We start from the raw sequence: 18,422 nt of genomic DNA on the forward strand, positions 1-18,422 counted from the left end.
TCTGGGAAATAGCTACTACTTGTTGATGGGAGGAATGGCAAAGAATTTAATGCAAAGGGGCATGATCACAGGGGCGTGTCATTTATTTCCAGCTGTTTGAGAGAGGTCAGGAAGCAACAGTTAGAACTGGACATGGAACAACAGACTGGTTCCAAATGGGAAAAGGAGTACATCAAGGCTGTATATTGTCACCCTGCTTATTTAACTTATATGCAGAGTATATCATGAGAAATGCTGGGCTGGAAGAAGCACAAGCTAGAATCAAGATTGCCGGGAGAAATATCAATAACCTCAGATATGCAGATGACACCACCCTTATGGCAGAAGTGAAGAGGAACTAAAAAGCCTCTTGATGAAAGTGAAAGAGGAGAGTGAAAAAGTTGGCTTAAAGCTCAACATTCAGAAAACAAAGATCATAGCATTTGGTCCCATCACTTCATGGGAAATAGATGGGGAAACAGTATCAGACTTTATTTTGGGGGCACCAAAATCACTGCAGATGGTGATTGCAGCCATGAAATTAAAAGACACTTACTCCTAGGAAGGAAAGTTATGACCAACCTAGATAGCATATTCAAAAGCAGAGGCATTACTTTGCCAACACAGGTCCGTCTAGTCAAGGCTATGGTTTTTCCAGTGGTCCTGTATGGATGTGAAAGTTGGACTGTGAAGAAAGCTGAGCGCCAAAGAATTGAAACTTTTGAACTGTGGTGTTGGAGAAGACTCTTGAGAGTTCCTTGGACTGCAAGGAGATGCAACCAGTCCATTCTAAAGGAGATCAGTCCTGGGTGTTCTTTGGAAGGACTGATGCTGAAGGTGAAACTCCAATACTTTGGCCACCTGTTGAGAAGAGCTGACTTATTTGAAAAGACCCTGATTCTGGGAAAGATTGAGGGCAGGAGGAGAAGGGGACGACAGAGGATGAGATGGTTAGATGGCATCACCGACTCAATGGACATGGGTTTGAGTGAACTCTGGGAGTTGGTGATGGACAGGGAGGCCTGGCATGCTGCAATTCATGGGGTTGCAAAGAGTCGGACACAACTGAACGACTGAACTGAACTGACCTGTTAATTAACAACTGTTGATTACTGAGCTGCTTTATTATTGCTGTCCTTGTTTGTGTTCAAAGATGAAAGTTTAAGTATCACTGACATCCAGGCAATGTTTGGTAGAATGGAAAGAGCAAGGGCTTTGATTTGATTTGGATTCCTGGCTCTGCCACACATAGCTCCGGGATTCTTTCTGCCTTCGCATCACCTGTAAAATGGAAGCAATAGCATTTCCCCCTATAGATTTGTTAGCTGTCATTGCTAGTTCTGTATTTCTGTACTGAGAAACTTTAGCTGTCATTTCCTTTTTAGAAACTAGCACTACTGTTTAAAGATTACATTTTGACTTAATTTAGTTGAATGTACTGTATTTTGCTTTTAATCTTTTATGTCAGTCTCTCAATAGCCCACCCTTTTTCAATTAAAATGCAGTATTACACATTCTTCTCTGAGTTGACATTTCTAGAACACAGATCCCTTTTGGAGCGGCTTTTTGTGGAATGGGGCTTCTCAAGCTTGGCCAGACTTGGGTTTCTCACCAGGGTGCCCAAGTGTAAGTGGGCCACAGGCAGGGAGGAAGCGAGCCTCTGCAGACAGATCACTCCACTTAGTGAGGGAGTCAGTTCAGTTCAGTAAGTATTGTTTTTCCCCTGAGCAGTTTGTGCTTAATTACTAGAGACTTAATTGTGAAACTGCGGCATTGTTAAAGATTTATGATCAATAATTATAATCATAATGGTGGCTATTTTTTATTATTTATTGTGCCAGGAGTTAACTGGTTTACACGCATTATCTCATTTATCCCCAAAACAATCCTAAGAGCTAGATGCTATTATTATCCTCATTTTTAAAGCCTAAAAAATGACATGGCAATTTATGAAAGCAGTGTAGTATGTTCTGTGTGTGCTCAGTTGCTCAGTCGTGCCCACACACCCAGCTATTGCTGGGGAACAATCACAGAATCTCACTGGCATAAACAATAAAATTTATTCTTGATCACAACATATCTTTGGGTCAGCTGAAAATGATTCTTATGCTATGGGTCTGCAGATCAACTGAGGTGGCTTATTTTGGGGCCCAGGCTAGAGGGTTAATACCTACTATGGTTTGTTTTTGTCTTAATGATGGCAGAAGCAAAAGAGGACAAACCCAATTGGTGATTAACTGGATAAACACATACATCTCAGAGGCTAGGTTGGATGTCAAGTCTGAAATTTAAAGGATGGGGAAGAACACACCTACCATGAGTGTCCCTAACTCCAAGACCAAGGCAAGGGTACAGATGTGTAATAGTTATAGCAGAAAATGAAAATTTAGGACTAATAATTTAATCTACCATACTTCCTTCCATATCTGTATGTGAGTGTGTGTGTGTGTGTGTGTGTGTGTGTGTATACTCAGACATACAAACAAAATAAAACTTGTAGTTGTGTGTCAAAATTCTTTATGAAACATGAAAATGGGATGGCATATGGGAGCAATGTGATCAGCTAAAGAAGCTAATTAATAAATTCATAATCCTCTGATTTTTAGTGAGTCTTAGAGTTGGAGCAATCTGAACAAAGTATTTTCCCAAAGAGTTTAGAAGGAAAGAAGAGAGCAAGACTTTTATGTCCAGAGTCAAATGATTTCCTCCAGATAAATGTTCTTGGCCAGCATAGTGCTATTCTTGTTCCTTTTTTATTCTTTTCCTTTCCTTTCTCTTTCTTCAACTTGAAAACCTATATGCTGGATGTACTTCCCTAGTCCAGCCACAGATTCCATCAGCTCCTCTTGTCTTAGATCCACCCATTTTTGTTGTTCAGTTGCTCAGTCGTGTTCAACTATTTGCAACCCCGTGGACTGCAGAACACCAGGCTTCCCTGTCCTTTACCACCCACTTTACCCATTTATATTATGTCCTAGACTTGGAAGACATTTGGGAGTTTGATCCCTGCTTTAAGGCTTAAGGTTTGCAAATTGCTAAAGGGAAGGTAGAAAATACCCAAGGAAAATCAGAAAAAAAACAAAGATGGGGAGCACTGAGTCATGAGAGTCCCTTGGACTACAAGGAGATCGAACCAGTCCATCCTAAAGGAAATCAGTCCTAAATGTTCATTGGAAGGACTGATGTTGAAGCTGAAACTCCAATGCTTTGACCACCTGATGCGAAGAACTGACTCATTGGAAAAGACCCTGATGCTGGAAAAGATTGAAGGCAGGAGGAGAAGGGGACAACAGAGGATGAGACGGTTGGATGGCATCACCGACTCAATGGACATGAGTTTGAGTAAACTCCAGGAGTTGGTGATGGACAGGGAGGCCTGGCGTGCTGCAGTCCATGGGGTCGCAAAGAGTTGGACACGACTAAGCAACTGAACTGAACTGAGTCATGAAAGTCGAGCTTAAATAACATTTTAAAGTAGTAAAATTAGCTGATTGGTCCAGAAAACTGAAAATCAAGCTCATTAAAGTCTTTGGTGTTCCTTTTAAAAGTTGTCTAGATTTTCAACTCTGAGGAGTGACAACAGTATCTTTCCTGTGTTCTGAAAGTTTATATTATGGTGAGATTAGTGCTAACTAAGGTGCTTTGTCAATTTCAAAAGAAAGACAGAGAGGAAAGGATATGGACACAGGGAAGAAAAAAGAGAACAAAGATTTAAAGTTACCTCTCTCTTCCAAATAATAATAGAGTTCTCGTCTAGAATAACCCAGGTGAAACAGATCTTTTTGCACACTTTCCCAGAAGCAATGAGAAAGGTGGACATAGGTTTCCTACGTGTGGATATGTTCAAGAAATACTCTTTTTTTTTTCATTAACTATTTTCTCTAGCTCAAATGTCTCTCCTAACAAGCTGTTCTGTTCAACCCCCTTCTGTAGAAATGACTTGTTGATGGTCTGTCGCCAATTGAATATGGAAGAGTCTGTGGCAGAGATCATGAACCAACTGGGCGCTGATGAAAATGGGAAGATTTCCCTTCAGGATTTTACACGGTGCCGCATGCAGCTCATCAGAGAAATCAGGAAGGAGGAAATAGGCCTTTCTGAGAAGTCAGACAACTCCTGGAAAAAGAAGAGGCTGAGGGACAGAATTGCCTCCTGGCCCACGAGCAGTGACAACAGTCTGGGTAGGTACAACCCAGTGACAGTTTGCTAGTGCACCTTTAGCCCTGTGTTGTGACCTTCAGGAGACAGGGCTGCCCAGCCTGTGGATGGCTTGTCCCCAGGCCGTCTCCTCAGCCACACTTGCCCAGGGTGATAACTTGCTAATCTTCCAGTTCTGAAACTGTGTATCTCAGCTCGGGACTTGAACACATGTGCTAGAACTCAAACCCAGCCAGAATCCTGTTTGGGACTCAAACCCACATGGCTGGGATTTGAACCCAGCCAAAACCCAGGGTACCTGGTTTCAGGACCTAATGAAGCTCAGGTTCTTGATGTCTCATCTCAGAAAGAATTCAGTGAGCGACAAAGTGATAAGTAAGAAATGGATTTATTCAGATTCAGAGAGAAGCACACTCCACAGAGTGTGGGCCGTGGCAGAGGATGAGTGCAGGGGCCCTGAAATGTGGCATAGTTAGTTTCTATAGGCTGGGTCATTTCATATCCTAATGAGTGGGAGGATTATTCTGTCTGTTTTGGAGAAGGGGTGGAGATTTCCAGGAGTTGGGCCACTGCCCACTCCTTGGTCTTTGGACAGTGCCTTGGAACTGTCATGGTGCCTCTGGGTGTGTCATTTCACTAACTGATTGAGGATCAAGGTCTAGTCTTGTCTGCCATCTTGGTCCCATTTGATTTGGTTTATGTTGTGTCCTCGGGCTGTGACCTTCTTTCAAAAGTTGTGCCTTGCCCCTTTTCCTCCCGTTACGGTTCTGTCCTCTTGTTGGTGGTGGTCAGTTGCCAAGTCGTGTTGACTCTTGCCTGCCAGGCTGTTCTTTCTGTCCATGGGGTTTCCCAGGCAGGCATACTGGAGTGGGTTGCCATTTCCTCCCCCAAGTAATATTCCTGACCCAGGGATAGAACCCGAGTCTCCTGCATTGGCTGGTGAGTTCTAATCACTGAGCCACTGGGGAAGCCCACTTCTGTCCTATGGCTTCCCAGTTCTTGGTTTACTGCTCACTTTATTTTAGTTCTTCCATTTCCCACCTGTAATAATACACTCACATAACTATTGAGGAGGAAGGGCAAACTGGATGGGAAAGGTGGTAATTGCATCAGCAGACATTGGAAAGCTTTTCAGGTCTGCATAATGAAGTTTTTAACTATTTCTTTTTTGATTTGTGTTTAAAAATATTTCTACAAGCTTAGTTTTCCTGTTCATAAGTATTATTGTTTGGCATTTACCAAGAGCATTGCCAATGACTGAACAACAAAGGCATTTGCCATCTGCCTCTATGGAATTTGAACCCTATGCTGCTCTAGCTGTTGACCTAAAACAATCCCTGAGGGAGTTCAGGGTGGAGTGAGGTACTCTGTGCTCCAGGGAATCTCATGGGACAGGTCTTTAGATAGTTGGATGTTTTTAGGAACAGATTTTATGACTCAATCCTTGCATCTCCTCATATCTGGAGAAGTACTAAATCCCTTCGTGGTGACATCAGATCCTCATAACTAACAAGAAATCTTTTGTAAAATGAATGCTGCATGGTATTGAACTCCCCCTTCACCAAAACCTTATATATTGACTTTCCCCCACTGCCGCTTTGGAGCAGTCTCTCAGAGCTATCTCAGATGCTGCCTCCCAGGCTGCAGTCCTCACTGTGCCCCAAATAAAACTTACCTCACAGCCCTCAAGTTGTACATCTTTTTTAGTTGACATAAGATAAGCAAGTAGAAAGAAATTCTGAAAAATGTTGATAATTATTGAAGATTAGTGATGGAATCATGGGGTTTATTGTACCTATTTTTGAGAACTCATGTACATATTTTTAGTATATTTGAAAATTTTCAGAATAAGAAGTTTAAAAGAAAAAAATTGCATTTTAGGGACTTCCCCGTTGGTCCAGTGGCTAAGATTCCACACTCCCAACGCAGGGGGCCCGTGTTCAATCCCTGGTCGGGGAATTAGATCCCATATGCTGCAACCAAGAGTTCACATGTGGCCATTAAAGATCCTGCATGCAGCAACTAGGACTCAGCACAGCCAAAGAAGTAAATATTTTTTTAAAGGAAAGAAAGAAAAAAGTGCATCTTAAAGAGATAGCCTGAACCAAGGGATATAGGAAAAATTTTTTACCTATAGTTTAGGGGACTTTTTTCCTTTGGAAATGTCTCCTGGATCTCCTTCTCTGTTTCTTTCTCCGTTCAGTAGACCTAGTGGCAAGAAGTGAAGCTCCATGTTAATTGTCTATCATTTGTTAAATATATACTAATTATCTTGGATGATTCTGTACTGCCACAAAAAACACACATGTGTGCATGTATTGCGTGCACACACACACACAGAAATATGCACACTCTGAACAGTGTTCCAGGCAGTGGAATGATTGGGAGCCTTATTATTGAGTAATTGAAATAATAAAAATGTCCTCCTATCCTCTATACCTTGCTATCTTAATGGATTCCATTTTAACTGCAAGTTAGATATCTGATAATGCATGTGCTCTCAGTGCAATATGTAGAAATATTTAACTTTTGAACTAAAATTTTTTTCTGAGTGTTAAAGTAATGTATGTTCATTATAGAAAATAAGGGGGAAAGGCAAACTGGAGAAAACAAAAATTATCCTTAATATCTCACCACCTGGAAATAATAACTACTGCTTACATTTCTGCCTCTCTCTCATGTGGTATGTGGTTGTGTGATTTATTTGTTTTTTACTTATTTTTTCACATGCTTTCCATATAGTTTTGTATCTTGCAGTTTTCCCTCTTCATTTTCCTCATGCTTTTAAACAGCATTAGAAAGCATGATTTATAATGGCTGCATGATGTAAAATGGACACTCAGTAATATTTATTAAATGAAAGGATGGAGGGAATTCTTTTTGCTAAGCTGTATTTTCTATTTTTCTGCCAAGAACTTGAACTTCTCTAAGTACATAAGCACACATATATGTATATATTTGAAAGGTTAAGTAAATGGTGATATGTCTCAACAATTGAATACAATTTGGCTATTAAAGTAGTATATAAATGTGTATCAAATGTGTTTATAGAAGAAATACTTGTATGGAAAAAATATATACTCACTGTTGAAAATTGTATTTTATTGTGTGGCAAGTGTTTATAAAATACCTTGAAAGGAATAGTTTCGATGGAATTGCTGCCCACATCTAATTGGTTTGACTATCACATAAGATTGCCTCAATCAAAGAAAGAATTGAAAAACAATTCCTTTTAACCATTTATTATAACCACATACCTTGAGAGAAAGAAGAGGTAACTGAAAGGAGGTGAACCATAAAATACATCATGAACTGAGGAAACACCAACATACCATTTACCAGTTTATCCTGGTAGTTAAGGCTTCATAGGTAGATTATTTCGGAGAAGGCAATGGCACCCCGCTCCAGTATCCTTGCCTGGAGAATCCCATGGACAGAGGAATCTGGAGGGCTATAGTCCATTGGTATCGCAAGAGTTGGACACGACTTAGTGACTACACCACCACCACCACCACCACCACCACCACCACCACCTGGTTCTATCCCTTACTGCTTACACAACTCTAAACGTCACTTAGTCTCTGCATATCTCAGTTTCCTCATTAAGTGTAACATGAGAAGAATCATTGTCATTTGGAGGAATAAAGAAGCCAATGTATATGGACAGCATGTGAAATGATGCCTGGCCCAGCAAGATAAGCTACAAGCTCTCAATGCAAGTTACATTAACATTGTTATTATTATTGCCACTCAATTTTATTTCCTGGAGATTGCCGGGATTATACTCATGTTGGAAAACAACTTCCTATTCAGTCTAGTGTGAATCAAATATATTTTAAAATCTATAATAATTAAATAAAGATATATGTGTTTAGTTAGTCTCTCTCTTTTCTATATTATCAATCCTTCCTTCTGATTCTATATAGATAAACTCTAGTATCTCCTGTCTCAGGGTCAGGGAGAAGCCCTTTCTTGACTGCATGTCCCTTCTAAACTGCTGCCCCACTTCTGTGCTCCGTTTCACAGCTAAGGTTTTTAAAGTGTTTGTCTCTGTGAATGCTTGTCAGTCCTCACCTCTCCTTCCTTCAGCCCCCTCTTCCCAGCTCCAGTCATCACACTGCACTGACCCTGCTCTTACTGCCTCTGTGGTGACCGACCCCGTGGTTCTCCTCTGTCCTCATCTTTGGCATTGGCTCAGCTGACTCCTTCTTCATTCAGTTGTACTTTATTTTCTTGGACTTCTCTACACAACATTCTCCTGGGTTTCTGCCTACCATTTTGGCTTCCTTTTCTCTCTCTCTCTGTCTTCCTTTCTTTTTTAGACTCCTCTTCTCCTGGAGCACTTCCAAATTTTGAGGCACCTTGGGATTACATTTTCTCCCTAGGTGACCTCATTATGGTCTCATGATTTTAAATACTGTTTTTTTGCCAGTGACTCAAATATATGCCCTTTCTCTTGAGCTTCAGAATCAGGTAAAATTGACATTTCCTAGGCAATGGCACCCCACTCCAGTACTCTTGCCTGGAAAATCCCATGGACGGAGGAGCCTGGAAGGCTGCAGTCCATGGGGTTGCTGAGGGTCGGACAAGACTCAGCGACTTCACTTTCACTTTTCACTTTCATGAATTGGAAAAGGAAATGGCAACCCACTCCAATACTCTTGCCTGGAGAATCCCAGGGACGGGGGAGCTTGGTGGGCTGCCGTCTATGGGGTCGCACAGAGTCAGACACAACTGAAGCGACTTAGCAGCAGCAGATATCTTATAGACCACTCAACCTTAACATGGTCAAAAAGGATTTGTGATTCCCTTCCTTTCCTTACCCTTGAGTCATTTGTTTCCCACATAGCCCCAAGCAGGAAATATCACCATCCATTACTTTGCTCAAGCCAGCAAGACTCCTTGTCTCAAGTACTTCCCTAGTCTGTCCACATACTTGTCTCTCCTGCTACCACCCTTTTCTAAGTCACCATCATGTCTTGCCTTGGTTGCTGAAAGAGCTTTTTGGGACTTCCTTGGTGGTCTAATGGTTATGAGTCCACCTTCCAATGCAGGGGATGCAGGTTTGGTCCCTGGTCACAGAACTAAGGTTCTACATGCTGCGGGGCAGCTGAGCCTGCATGCCACAGCAAGAGAGAAGCTTGTGTGCTACAACTAAGACTCGATGCAGGCAAATACATTAATAAATATTTTTAAAAAAATAAATAAAGGAACCAACTGGCCTCTCTTATACCTCCCTTGTTGTTGTTCAGTTGCTCAGTCATGTCCTACTCTTTGTGACCCTATGGACTGCAGCATGCCAGGCTTCCTTGTCCTTCACTATCTCCTGGAGTTTGCTCAAACTCATGTCCATTGAGTGGGTGATGCCATCCAACCATCTCATCCTCTGTTGCCCCCTTCTCCTCTTGCCTTCAATCTTTCCCAGTGTCAGAATCTTTCCCAATGAATCAGCTCTTCACATCAGGTGGCCAGAGTAATGGTGCTTCAGCTTCAGCCTCAGTCCTTCCAGTGAATATTCAGGGTTTATTTCCTTTAGGATTGACTGGTTGAATCTCCTTGCTGTCCAAGGGATTCTTAATGGTCTTTTCCAACACCACAATTCGAAAGCATCAATTCTTCAGCATTCAGCCTTCTTTATGGTCCAACTCTCACATCCGAACATGACTACTGGGAAAAAACCATAACTTTGACTATATGAACCATTGTCAACAAAGTGATGTCTCTGCTTTTTAATATGCTGTCTAGGGTTGCCATAGCTTTTCTTCCAAGGAGCAAGCGTCTTTTAATTTCATGGCTGCAGTCACTGTCCACAGTGATGGTGGAGCCCACGAAAATAAAATCTGTCTCTGTTTCCACTTTTTCCCCATCTATTTTCCACAAAGTGGTAGGATTAGAAGCCTTGATCTTTGTTTTTTGAATGTTGCGTTTCATGCCAACTTTTGAACCCTCCTCTTTCACCCTCATCAAGAAGCTATTTCGTTCCTCTTCACTTTCTGCCATTAGAGTTGTATAATCTGCATATCTGAGGTTGTTAATATTTGTTCCAGCAATCTTGATTCCAACTTGTGCTTCATCCAGCCTGGCATTTCACATGATGTACTCTGCATAGAAGTTAAATAAGTAGGGTGACAATGTACAGCCTTGACGAACTCCTTTCCCAATTTTGAACCAGTCCATTGTTCCATCTCTGGTTATAACTGTTGTTTCTTAATCTGCATACACGTTTCTCAGAAGGCAAGTAAGGTGGTCTGGTATTACCAAAATCTTTAAGATTTTCCACAGTGTATTGTGGTCTACACAGTCAAAGGCTTTGGTGTAGTCAATGAAGCAGAAATGGATGTTTTTCTGGAATTCCCTTGCTTTTTCTGTGATCCAGTGGTTGTTGGCAATTTGATCTCTGGTTCCTCACCTTTTCTAAATCGAGCTTGTATTGTCTGGAAGTTCTCAGTTCACATACTGTTGAAGCCTAGCTTGAAGGATTTTGAGAATCACTTTGATAGCATGTGAAATGAGTACAGTTGTGTGGTAGTTTGAACATTCTTTGGCATTGTCCTTCTTTGGGATTGGAATGAAAACTGACCCTTTCCAGTCCTGTAGCCAATGCTGAGTTTTCCAAATTTGCTAGCATATTGAGTTCAGCACTTTCACAGCATCATCTTTTAGGATTTGAAATAGCTCAGCTGGAATTTCATCACCTGCACTAGCTTTGTTCATAGTAATGCTTCCTAAGGCCCACTTGACTTCACACTCCAGGATGTCTGGCTCTGGGTGAGTGACCATACCAGTGTGGCTATCCAGGTTATGAAGACTGTTTTTGTATAGTTCTCCTCTCAGAATGGTTTAACATTATAAAAATATGCTTAAGTCATTCCTGTGTCTTCAGTGCCCCATGGCTTCCATAGGACTTAAAGTCCAAATTACTCACCACATTCTAGCCTGTGTCCACCACTCTAACCCGATCTTACAGTGATTACTCTGACTTCTTATGCAGGCTCTGCCCACACTGGCCTTCCTGCTATTCCCCTAACTTAGCAAATTTAGCCAACCTCCGGTCTTTGCTCTCACTTTTTCTGCTCATCTAGAACATTATTCTTTTTAACCTTCTCTTTGCATAGCTGGCTCTTTCCTGTTATTCAGATTTCAGCTTAAATATTCCCTCTTTAGAGAGGCCTTTCCAAGCTAATGTGACTTCTCATATACTCTTCCACATGCCCTTATGCATCGTACCACTGATTCTTATCTGACATCATTTTATGTGCTTATTTAAACACTATTTATCTGTCTCCTCCAGTGCAATAAAAGCTCCACTAGAATACTTACGGCCTTGCTGGGGTCCTGCTAAACCCCTGCTTAGATGGTAAACAATATGCCTGCAACGTGGGAGACCTGGGTTCAATCTCTGGGCAAGAAAGATGCCCCAGATAAGGGAATGGCAACCCACTTCAGTATTCTTGCCTGGAGAATTCCATGGACAGAGGAGCCTGGCAGGCTATAGTCCATAAGGTTGCAAAGAGTTGGACATGACTAAGCAACTAACACTTAGTCAGTACTTGGCCCATGGGACATGCTCAGTGCATATTTGAGTGAATGAATGAGCAATTCACTGTGTTCATGCTGTTTCAGGGCTTCATAGAAGTGCAATGCGTAGTTCCAGACACTAAGCAACTTACAATTTAATTGTGGAGTGATAGTTCAGTTCAGTTGCTCAGTCGTGTCCGACTCTTCGCGACCCCATGAACTGCAGCACGCCAGGCCTCCCTGTCCATCACCAACTCCCGGAGTTCACTCAGACTCACATCCATCAAGTCAGTGATGCCATCCAGCCATCTCATCCTCTGTCGTCCCCTTCTCCTCCTGCCCCCAATCCCTCCCAGCATCAGAGACTTTTCCAATGAGTCAACTCTTCGCATGAGGTGGCCAAAGTACTGGAGTTTCAGCTTTAGCATCATCCCTTCCAAAGAAATCCCAGGGCTGATCTCCTTCAGAATGGACTGGTTGGATCTCCTTGCAGTCCAAGGGACTCTCAAGAGTCTTCTCCAACACCACAGTTCAAAAGCATCAATTTTTCGGTGCTTAGCTTTCTTCACAGTCCAACTCTCACATCCATACATGACCACAGGAAAAACCATAGCCTTGACTAGACGGACCTTTGTTGGCAAAGTAATGTCTCTGCTTTTGAATATGCTATCTAGGTTGGTCATAACTTTCCTTCCAAGGAGTAAGCGTCTTTTGATTTCATGGCTGCAGTCACCATCTGCAGTGATTTTGGAGCCCCCAAAAATAAAATCTGACACTGTTTCCACTGTTTCCCCATCTATTTCCCATGAAATGATGGGACCACATGCCATGATCTTCGTTTTCTGAATGTTGAGCTTTAAGCCAACTTTTTCACTCTCCTCTTTCACTTTCATCAAGAGGCTTTTTAGTTCCTCTTCACTTTCTGCCATAAGGGTGGTGTCATCTGCATATCGGAGGTTATTGATATTTCTCCCAGCAATCTTGATTCCAGTCTTGATTGTGGAGTGATAACCATATAACAAATTAAGTAGCAATGAAGTTTAAATTAGTCAGTGAAACTTTAGAGATCATTGAATGATGCAGAAGACAAGGTCCTTAAGGGGATCTAAGAAAGACTATGAGCAGGAGTTTCAGCAAAGTGTTTACATTTTACCTGTGAGTACACTGTGAAGAGAAGTAGAAAAAATGTCAGTGCTGTTGTGAGAAGAGCCTGAGAAAAACTTAGATTTAACAGTTGAGTGTCAGAAAGATTTTATTGGCAGCCCTGACATTTCACAGCACGTCCACAGCGGGGAATCGAGTTAGCAGAAAAAGAAAACCTGTCAAAACATTACATGCTTGACTTGGAAGAGGAATTTTGATAGATTCATTTTTTTCCCACGTTTTTCTCAGAACACTAATTACAAGAGATGCTCATAAATTTTATGTGAAGAAAGAATTTCTTAAGCAAGTACATTTGAAAAGTTTGGGCTAAATTAGATGAGTAGTGTTCTTCACTGTGAGACATCTCAGAGTCTTTAATGTGTTAATATTTCTTGTGAATCTACAAGAGAAGAACAAAATACACAGCATTCTTCACATTTAATCGATGTTAAGCTTTTATTTACAAATCTTCCTTTTGGCCTTTCTCAAATATACTTTGGGGAAAAATGATATCTGATCAGCTAGGATAATAGATTTTTGTATCTATATTAAGTCATATTATTTCAAACTTTTATGTCTTGAAACCACCAGTTATGTAAAATTTAATAGTTATTGCAACAAGAATAATAAAAATGGTTAAAAATTACCAGAATTTACTATGCACAAGGCAGTTTTCTAGGAACATTTATTATATGCTAGAATGATAAATCCACTTCACCACTCAGTTGATGTGGGACTTAGGCCACGTTCCTGATTATTCTGAGCATCACTTTTCTTATCTCTAAAGGTACAGTAATAATACTTGCATTGTTTGGAAGACCTTAGTGAAACATCACTTGTAAAGTTCCTACTACTGCTACTGCTAAGTCGCTTCAGTCGTGTCCGACTCTGTGTGACCCCATAGACGGCAGCCCACCAGGCTCCCCTGTCCCTGGGATTCATGGTGGCTATTCATGTTAGCTTCTCAATAAATAATAGCATTACTTTAATTATTATTATCATCTTTAATCCATGTGGCTACATTCCAAGTTTAGAATACAATCCTCCTTATATAGAGAAGGACACTAATGCTCAGAGAAGTTAAGTGATTTTCTCTAAGTCACAGAGGTACTGGACCATAAAGACGGCTGAGTGCCAAAGAATTAATGCTTTTGAACTGTGGTGTTGAAGAAGACTCTTGCGAGTCCCTTGGACTGCAAGGAGATCCAACCAGTCTGTCCTAAAGGAAATCAACCTTGAATATTCATTGGAAGGACTAATGCTGTAACTCCAATACTTTGGCCACCTGACGTGAAGAGCCAACTCACTGGAAAAAAAACAGATGCTGGGAAAGACTGAAGGCAGGAGGAGAAGAAACGGTAGAGGACAAGAAGGTTGGATGGCATAACTGACTCAGTGGGCATGAATTTGAGCAAGCTCTGGGAGATGGTGAAGGTCAGGGAAGCCTGGCGTGCTGTGTGGTTCATGAGGTGGCAAAGAGTGGGACATGACTGAGCAACTGAACAACAAGAGAGGTACTAAGGAGTTGAGAACACTAAGACTTGACTTACTGAAAGAGATAATCCTTTGTGTCTCCTGCAACTTTTGCTTAAAAACTTGGTCTTCACAACCAAGAAGCTAAGTGAAAAGAACACTGCCATCTAGAGGCCATTCCCAACTATTGCAGGCACATGGTCCCCAAGGTCTTGAGGAAAGATCTATGGAAAAGGCCCGTTAGAGAAACCCATCTCTCTGGCAGCAAAGTGACAGCATACCTTATGCCAAATAGTTACAAGGTTTTGTATATGCTGCCTAATTTCCCGCTGGAAAACTAATAATCTAGATTCATTATAACTATTTGTAATTTTAATTTAAAATTTTTTTCATCTTAAAATTTGACAAATTTAAATCACACATAGAAATTCTGACTTAAAATTTTCTGTGTGATGAGGGGAGACTTTGGAGTTTTTAAAAATTGCCAGCGTTAGGTATTTTTGTATGTTAGCAATTCCAACAGAGCCTTAATTCAAACGTGCCCTTTTAAATAAACAAACAGCTTTTTACTTCAACTAAGCTGTGAACTTTAAACATGATTTCCACATATTCCTGTCAACTGTGTGGATTATGTGAAAAAGGTACTGCTTCAGGGTGATGACCACTAAAAAAAAACAAACTGCTGAATTGCCTGAGGAGAGCTGGTATAAGCCTGCAAGCTTGCCTAATGAGGTTGTTACAAGTCTATGCTCTTCAGATCTTTAGGGGCACTTGTTTTTCTTCCTTTAGTCAGGTCTCAGAGAGCCCAGGAACTTATTTGAATTAAATCTCAATGGATTTAAAACATTGAAAGTCAGCAGACATTAAAACCTGCTAATTAATGCAAGTAAATTTAATTTATGCTAAGATTAGAACACTGGGCAAAGTTTCCAATAACCTGTATCTTCAAAGACGTGTTATTGGCCTTTCCTTGAAATATATTCCCACCTGACGTGTCAGCTTCATTACTGCTCTGATAGTGCCCCTGTGGTTCCAAAGGAACATAGAAAGTACTAAAGTTTCTCGGAGGAACTGATAGCAAGAATTTTCCTTAATGGGGAGTCAAAGTAAAAAGTTAGATCAAAGAATATATAGTTCAGACAGGGAGGACTCCAAACCCCACAGATCTGAGGTAGGAAATGTAAGGATATACCTTGATTCCTTGGCACGTTTAAAGAAACAAGTAACCCCCTGAATTCTGGTTGAGTTTCTTCCTTTTATGCACAAAACCTGTCTTAGTCTTGAAACAGCCTAATTTTTTCAGAATGAATGTTACTCTTAAATATTGTTGGGGTTTTGTCTGTGTGTATAAGTATTTTTCTAAACTCTTAAAACAGGTTAAATTAAGTAAGAAAAGAGTGCATTTTCCAATTCAGTTGAACTGACACTAGTATGTAGTGTTCTGCTGGTAAATTAAGAACACTTGACTTCAGCCCTCTATGCATTCTGAATGAGAAATTAATAATTACCACGGAGTGACTTAACACTTCTGAGAGTGATTCATTGTTAAAAATACTGCCCAGCCAGTGTAACAGCAGACTAGTCACAGCAGTTTTTAGCCCAGTTGAAGGTTTCAGGAAGTTTATTTTTTTGTTGGTGGTACTGGTGGCTTTTTACATACTCTAAGCCCTATAGGATAGGGCAAACAATATGTTTGTTTAGTTTATTCTACTCCTCAAGGCCTCTGAGGTCTTTAAGTGATAGATACTGTGTTCCGTTCTTCTGTTGCACACTAAGCATACTGCCAACACTGACTGTACATTGACTGTTTTTAAACTGTTTGGGTAGATTCAGTTCCTGATTAACTTAGTCCAGGTGTATCCATTTTTATTAATCATTGTCCTTCCTGGTCTTGAGTAGTTCCCAATTCCAACTGATTCATCTGTTCATACTTCCCAGGTTGGGACTGCCATGGTCCACATCTGGGTCCTCTTTCACATCCTCTGAATTACTGGCAATTTTCTCCAGACAGTTCCTTTTGTCTGATTCTGGTTGATGCTACTATGACTTCCAAATACTTTAAATATGTGGTTATGGTAAAAGTGCACTGGTTCTCTTTTGTCAACCTAAGAGACTCTGAACTCTCTAGGATCTCGAGACTCCTTACCATCCAGGGGGTTCATCCTAAGTCCCTCTTGTTCCCCATTACCTCTTCACATGGACACTTAGCTTCAGTTGTACTAATCTTCTTATTGAACATTCTCCTCAAGCCTACTTTTTCAGTTTTGTTCCTTCTGTACTGTATGAGAGCTTTTTAGTACAAGTGGCAAACCCTCAACACTAGTATTTTGAAGGAAAAGGGGAAGGGGGGACGGAGCGGGAGGGAGATAGGAAGGAAGGGGAAAGGGAGGAAGGAAGGGAGAGAGTGAAACTGTGACTATTTAGGAGAAGTCTAGGTGGCTGAATCTAGCATGAGTAGATCCAGAGATTCAGATGTCATCAGTCTGCCTCTCTCCACGTCTCAGCCATTTTCCCTCAGAAATGGCTTTATTCTCAGGCTCCTTGTTGGGGCCTACAGAGCCTCCGCATACAGCAGCCCCAGGATTACTCCCAGTCTGTTGAGTAACTACGATAGAAAAGAGTGATTTTTTTCTCTGCAGCAGCTTCACAGAAATCCTGGGAATTGATCTCACTAGGTCTTCTTGGTTCCCTGTGGCAAGAAAAATGTAGTGGTCTGATTGGCCAGGCCTGGACCATGCACTCAACCTGTAAGTTTGGAGCAGAGTTGTTTCTGTCGACATCATATGGACTGAGAGTTGAAGAAAGCAGTGAGGAAACAAGGTGCTGTCACCATAAGCATAGTAAGTGGATGCTAGGCAGGCAAAAAGAGCAGATGCCCCCCACATGGTCCTGTATGTACCTCTTGCCTTTTTTCTTTTCTTTGAGTATGCATTCTTGCAATCCTCAAAAGGCTTTAATAATGCTACATAAAGCTGACATGTATACATATATATTTAGCAACTCGGAGATTCATGTGTGTCTTCTCACACAACCAAATTGTAAAATCTTTTTAATGAATTCTGGTTTTTAAATGTGCTTCTGTTACATTGTTAATTGCTCACTCGTGTCCAACACTTTTGGAACCCCATGGACTGTAGCCTGGCAGGCTCTTCTGTCAGGGGGATTTTCTGGGCAAGATTACTGGTATGGGTTGCCGTTTCCTTCTCCAAGGGATCTCTCCACCCAGGGATTAAACCCATGTCTACATGTCTCCTGCATTGCAGGCGGATTCTTTACCACTAAGCCACCAGGGAAGCCCCCTTCTGTTATATCCTGTGTCTGTCTATCATTATAATTGTGAATCATCCTGTGTTATAATCGTACATTTATATGTCTGTCTCCTCTACTAGATTATGTATCCTGGGCAAATAGCACAGCATCTCACACATGCCAGACAACAGATGAATGTTTGATCAATAAATTAATGTATCAGTGAGCAAAACTAGTACTCATAGTACCGAATCTTAGTAACTATTTGTTGATTTATTGTCATCCTTTAAAGCTTGGGTCTTTTTCTTTAAGGTATAGCTATTCCTTTGAAACAAGACGTATATATTTGGACCTGGGCAATTTTTTAAAAAAAATTAGTACAAGTCATGAGTGATATATCAGTTTTATCAAGATTAATTTTTTCCTTCAAACATATTCTTATTATGCGGATACAGTCTCAAGCTGGATATAATGAAAGGAACCAGAACATTGAGTTCATTTTAGCTAGTGGCTAGTAGATGTCTTCTGGAGAAGGAAATGGCAACCCGCTCCAGTGTTCTTGCCTGGAGAATCCCATGGACGGAGAAGCCTGGTGGGCTGCAGTCCATGGGGTCGCACAGAGTCAGACACGACTGAAGCGACTTAGCAGCAGCAGTAGATGTCTTCATTATGACACTTGTTCCTAAATTGACAAAAGGAAAAGGTTTACTGTGCTTGAATGAAAAATATGGCCACAATATTTTGCAGCTCTTTTCTCCCACTGCTTGAATAAGGGGTGGCTTTGTGGTTTATTTTGACCAGCAGAATGTGGCAGGAGTGAAACTGCAAGTTCTGGAGCCTAGATTTCAAAATGCCTTTCAGCTTCCTGCTTCACCTCTGTGGAACATCCCTGCAACCATGAA

General features: G+C 41.1%; 1 protein-coding gene across 1 annotated transcript in view; it reads left to right on the plus strand.

Moving 5' to 3' along the window:
• Nucleotides 1–18,422, plus strand: part of MCC (MCC regulator of WNT signaling pathway) — a 533,449-nt gene that overhangs the window by 111,938 nt on the left and 403,089 nt on the right. The window contains exon 2 of the mRNA XM_070377172.1: nucleotides 3,913–4,160. Within this exon, the coding sequence (XP_070233273.1) occupies nucleotides 3,913–4,160 (248 nt within the window). The remainder of the gene's footprint in view (nucleotides 1–3,912; nucleotides 4,161–18,422) is intronic.

Source organism: Bos mutus, chromosome 10, assembly GCF_027580195.1.
Source record: "Bos mutus isolate GX-2022 chromosome 10, NWIPB_WYAK_1.1, whole genome shotgun sequence".
NCBI classification, from domain to species: domain Eukaryota; kingdom Metazoa; phylum Chordata; class Mammalia; order Artiodactyla; family Bovidae; genus Bos; species Bos mutus.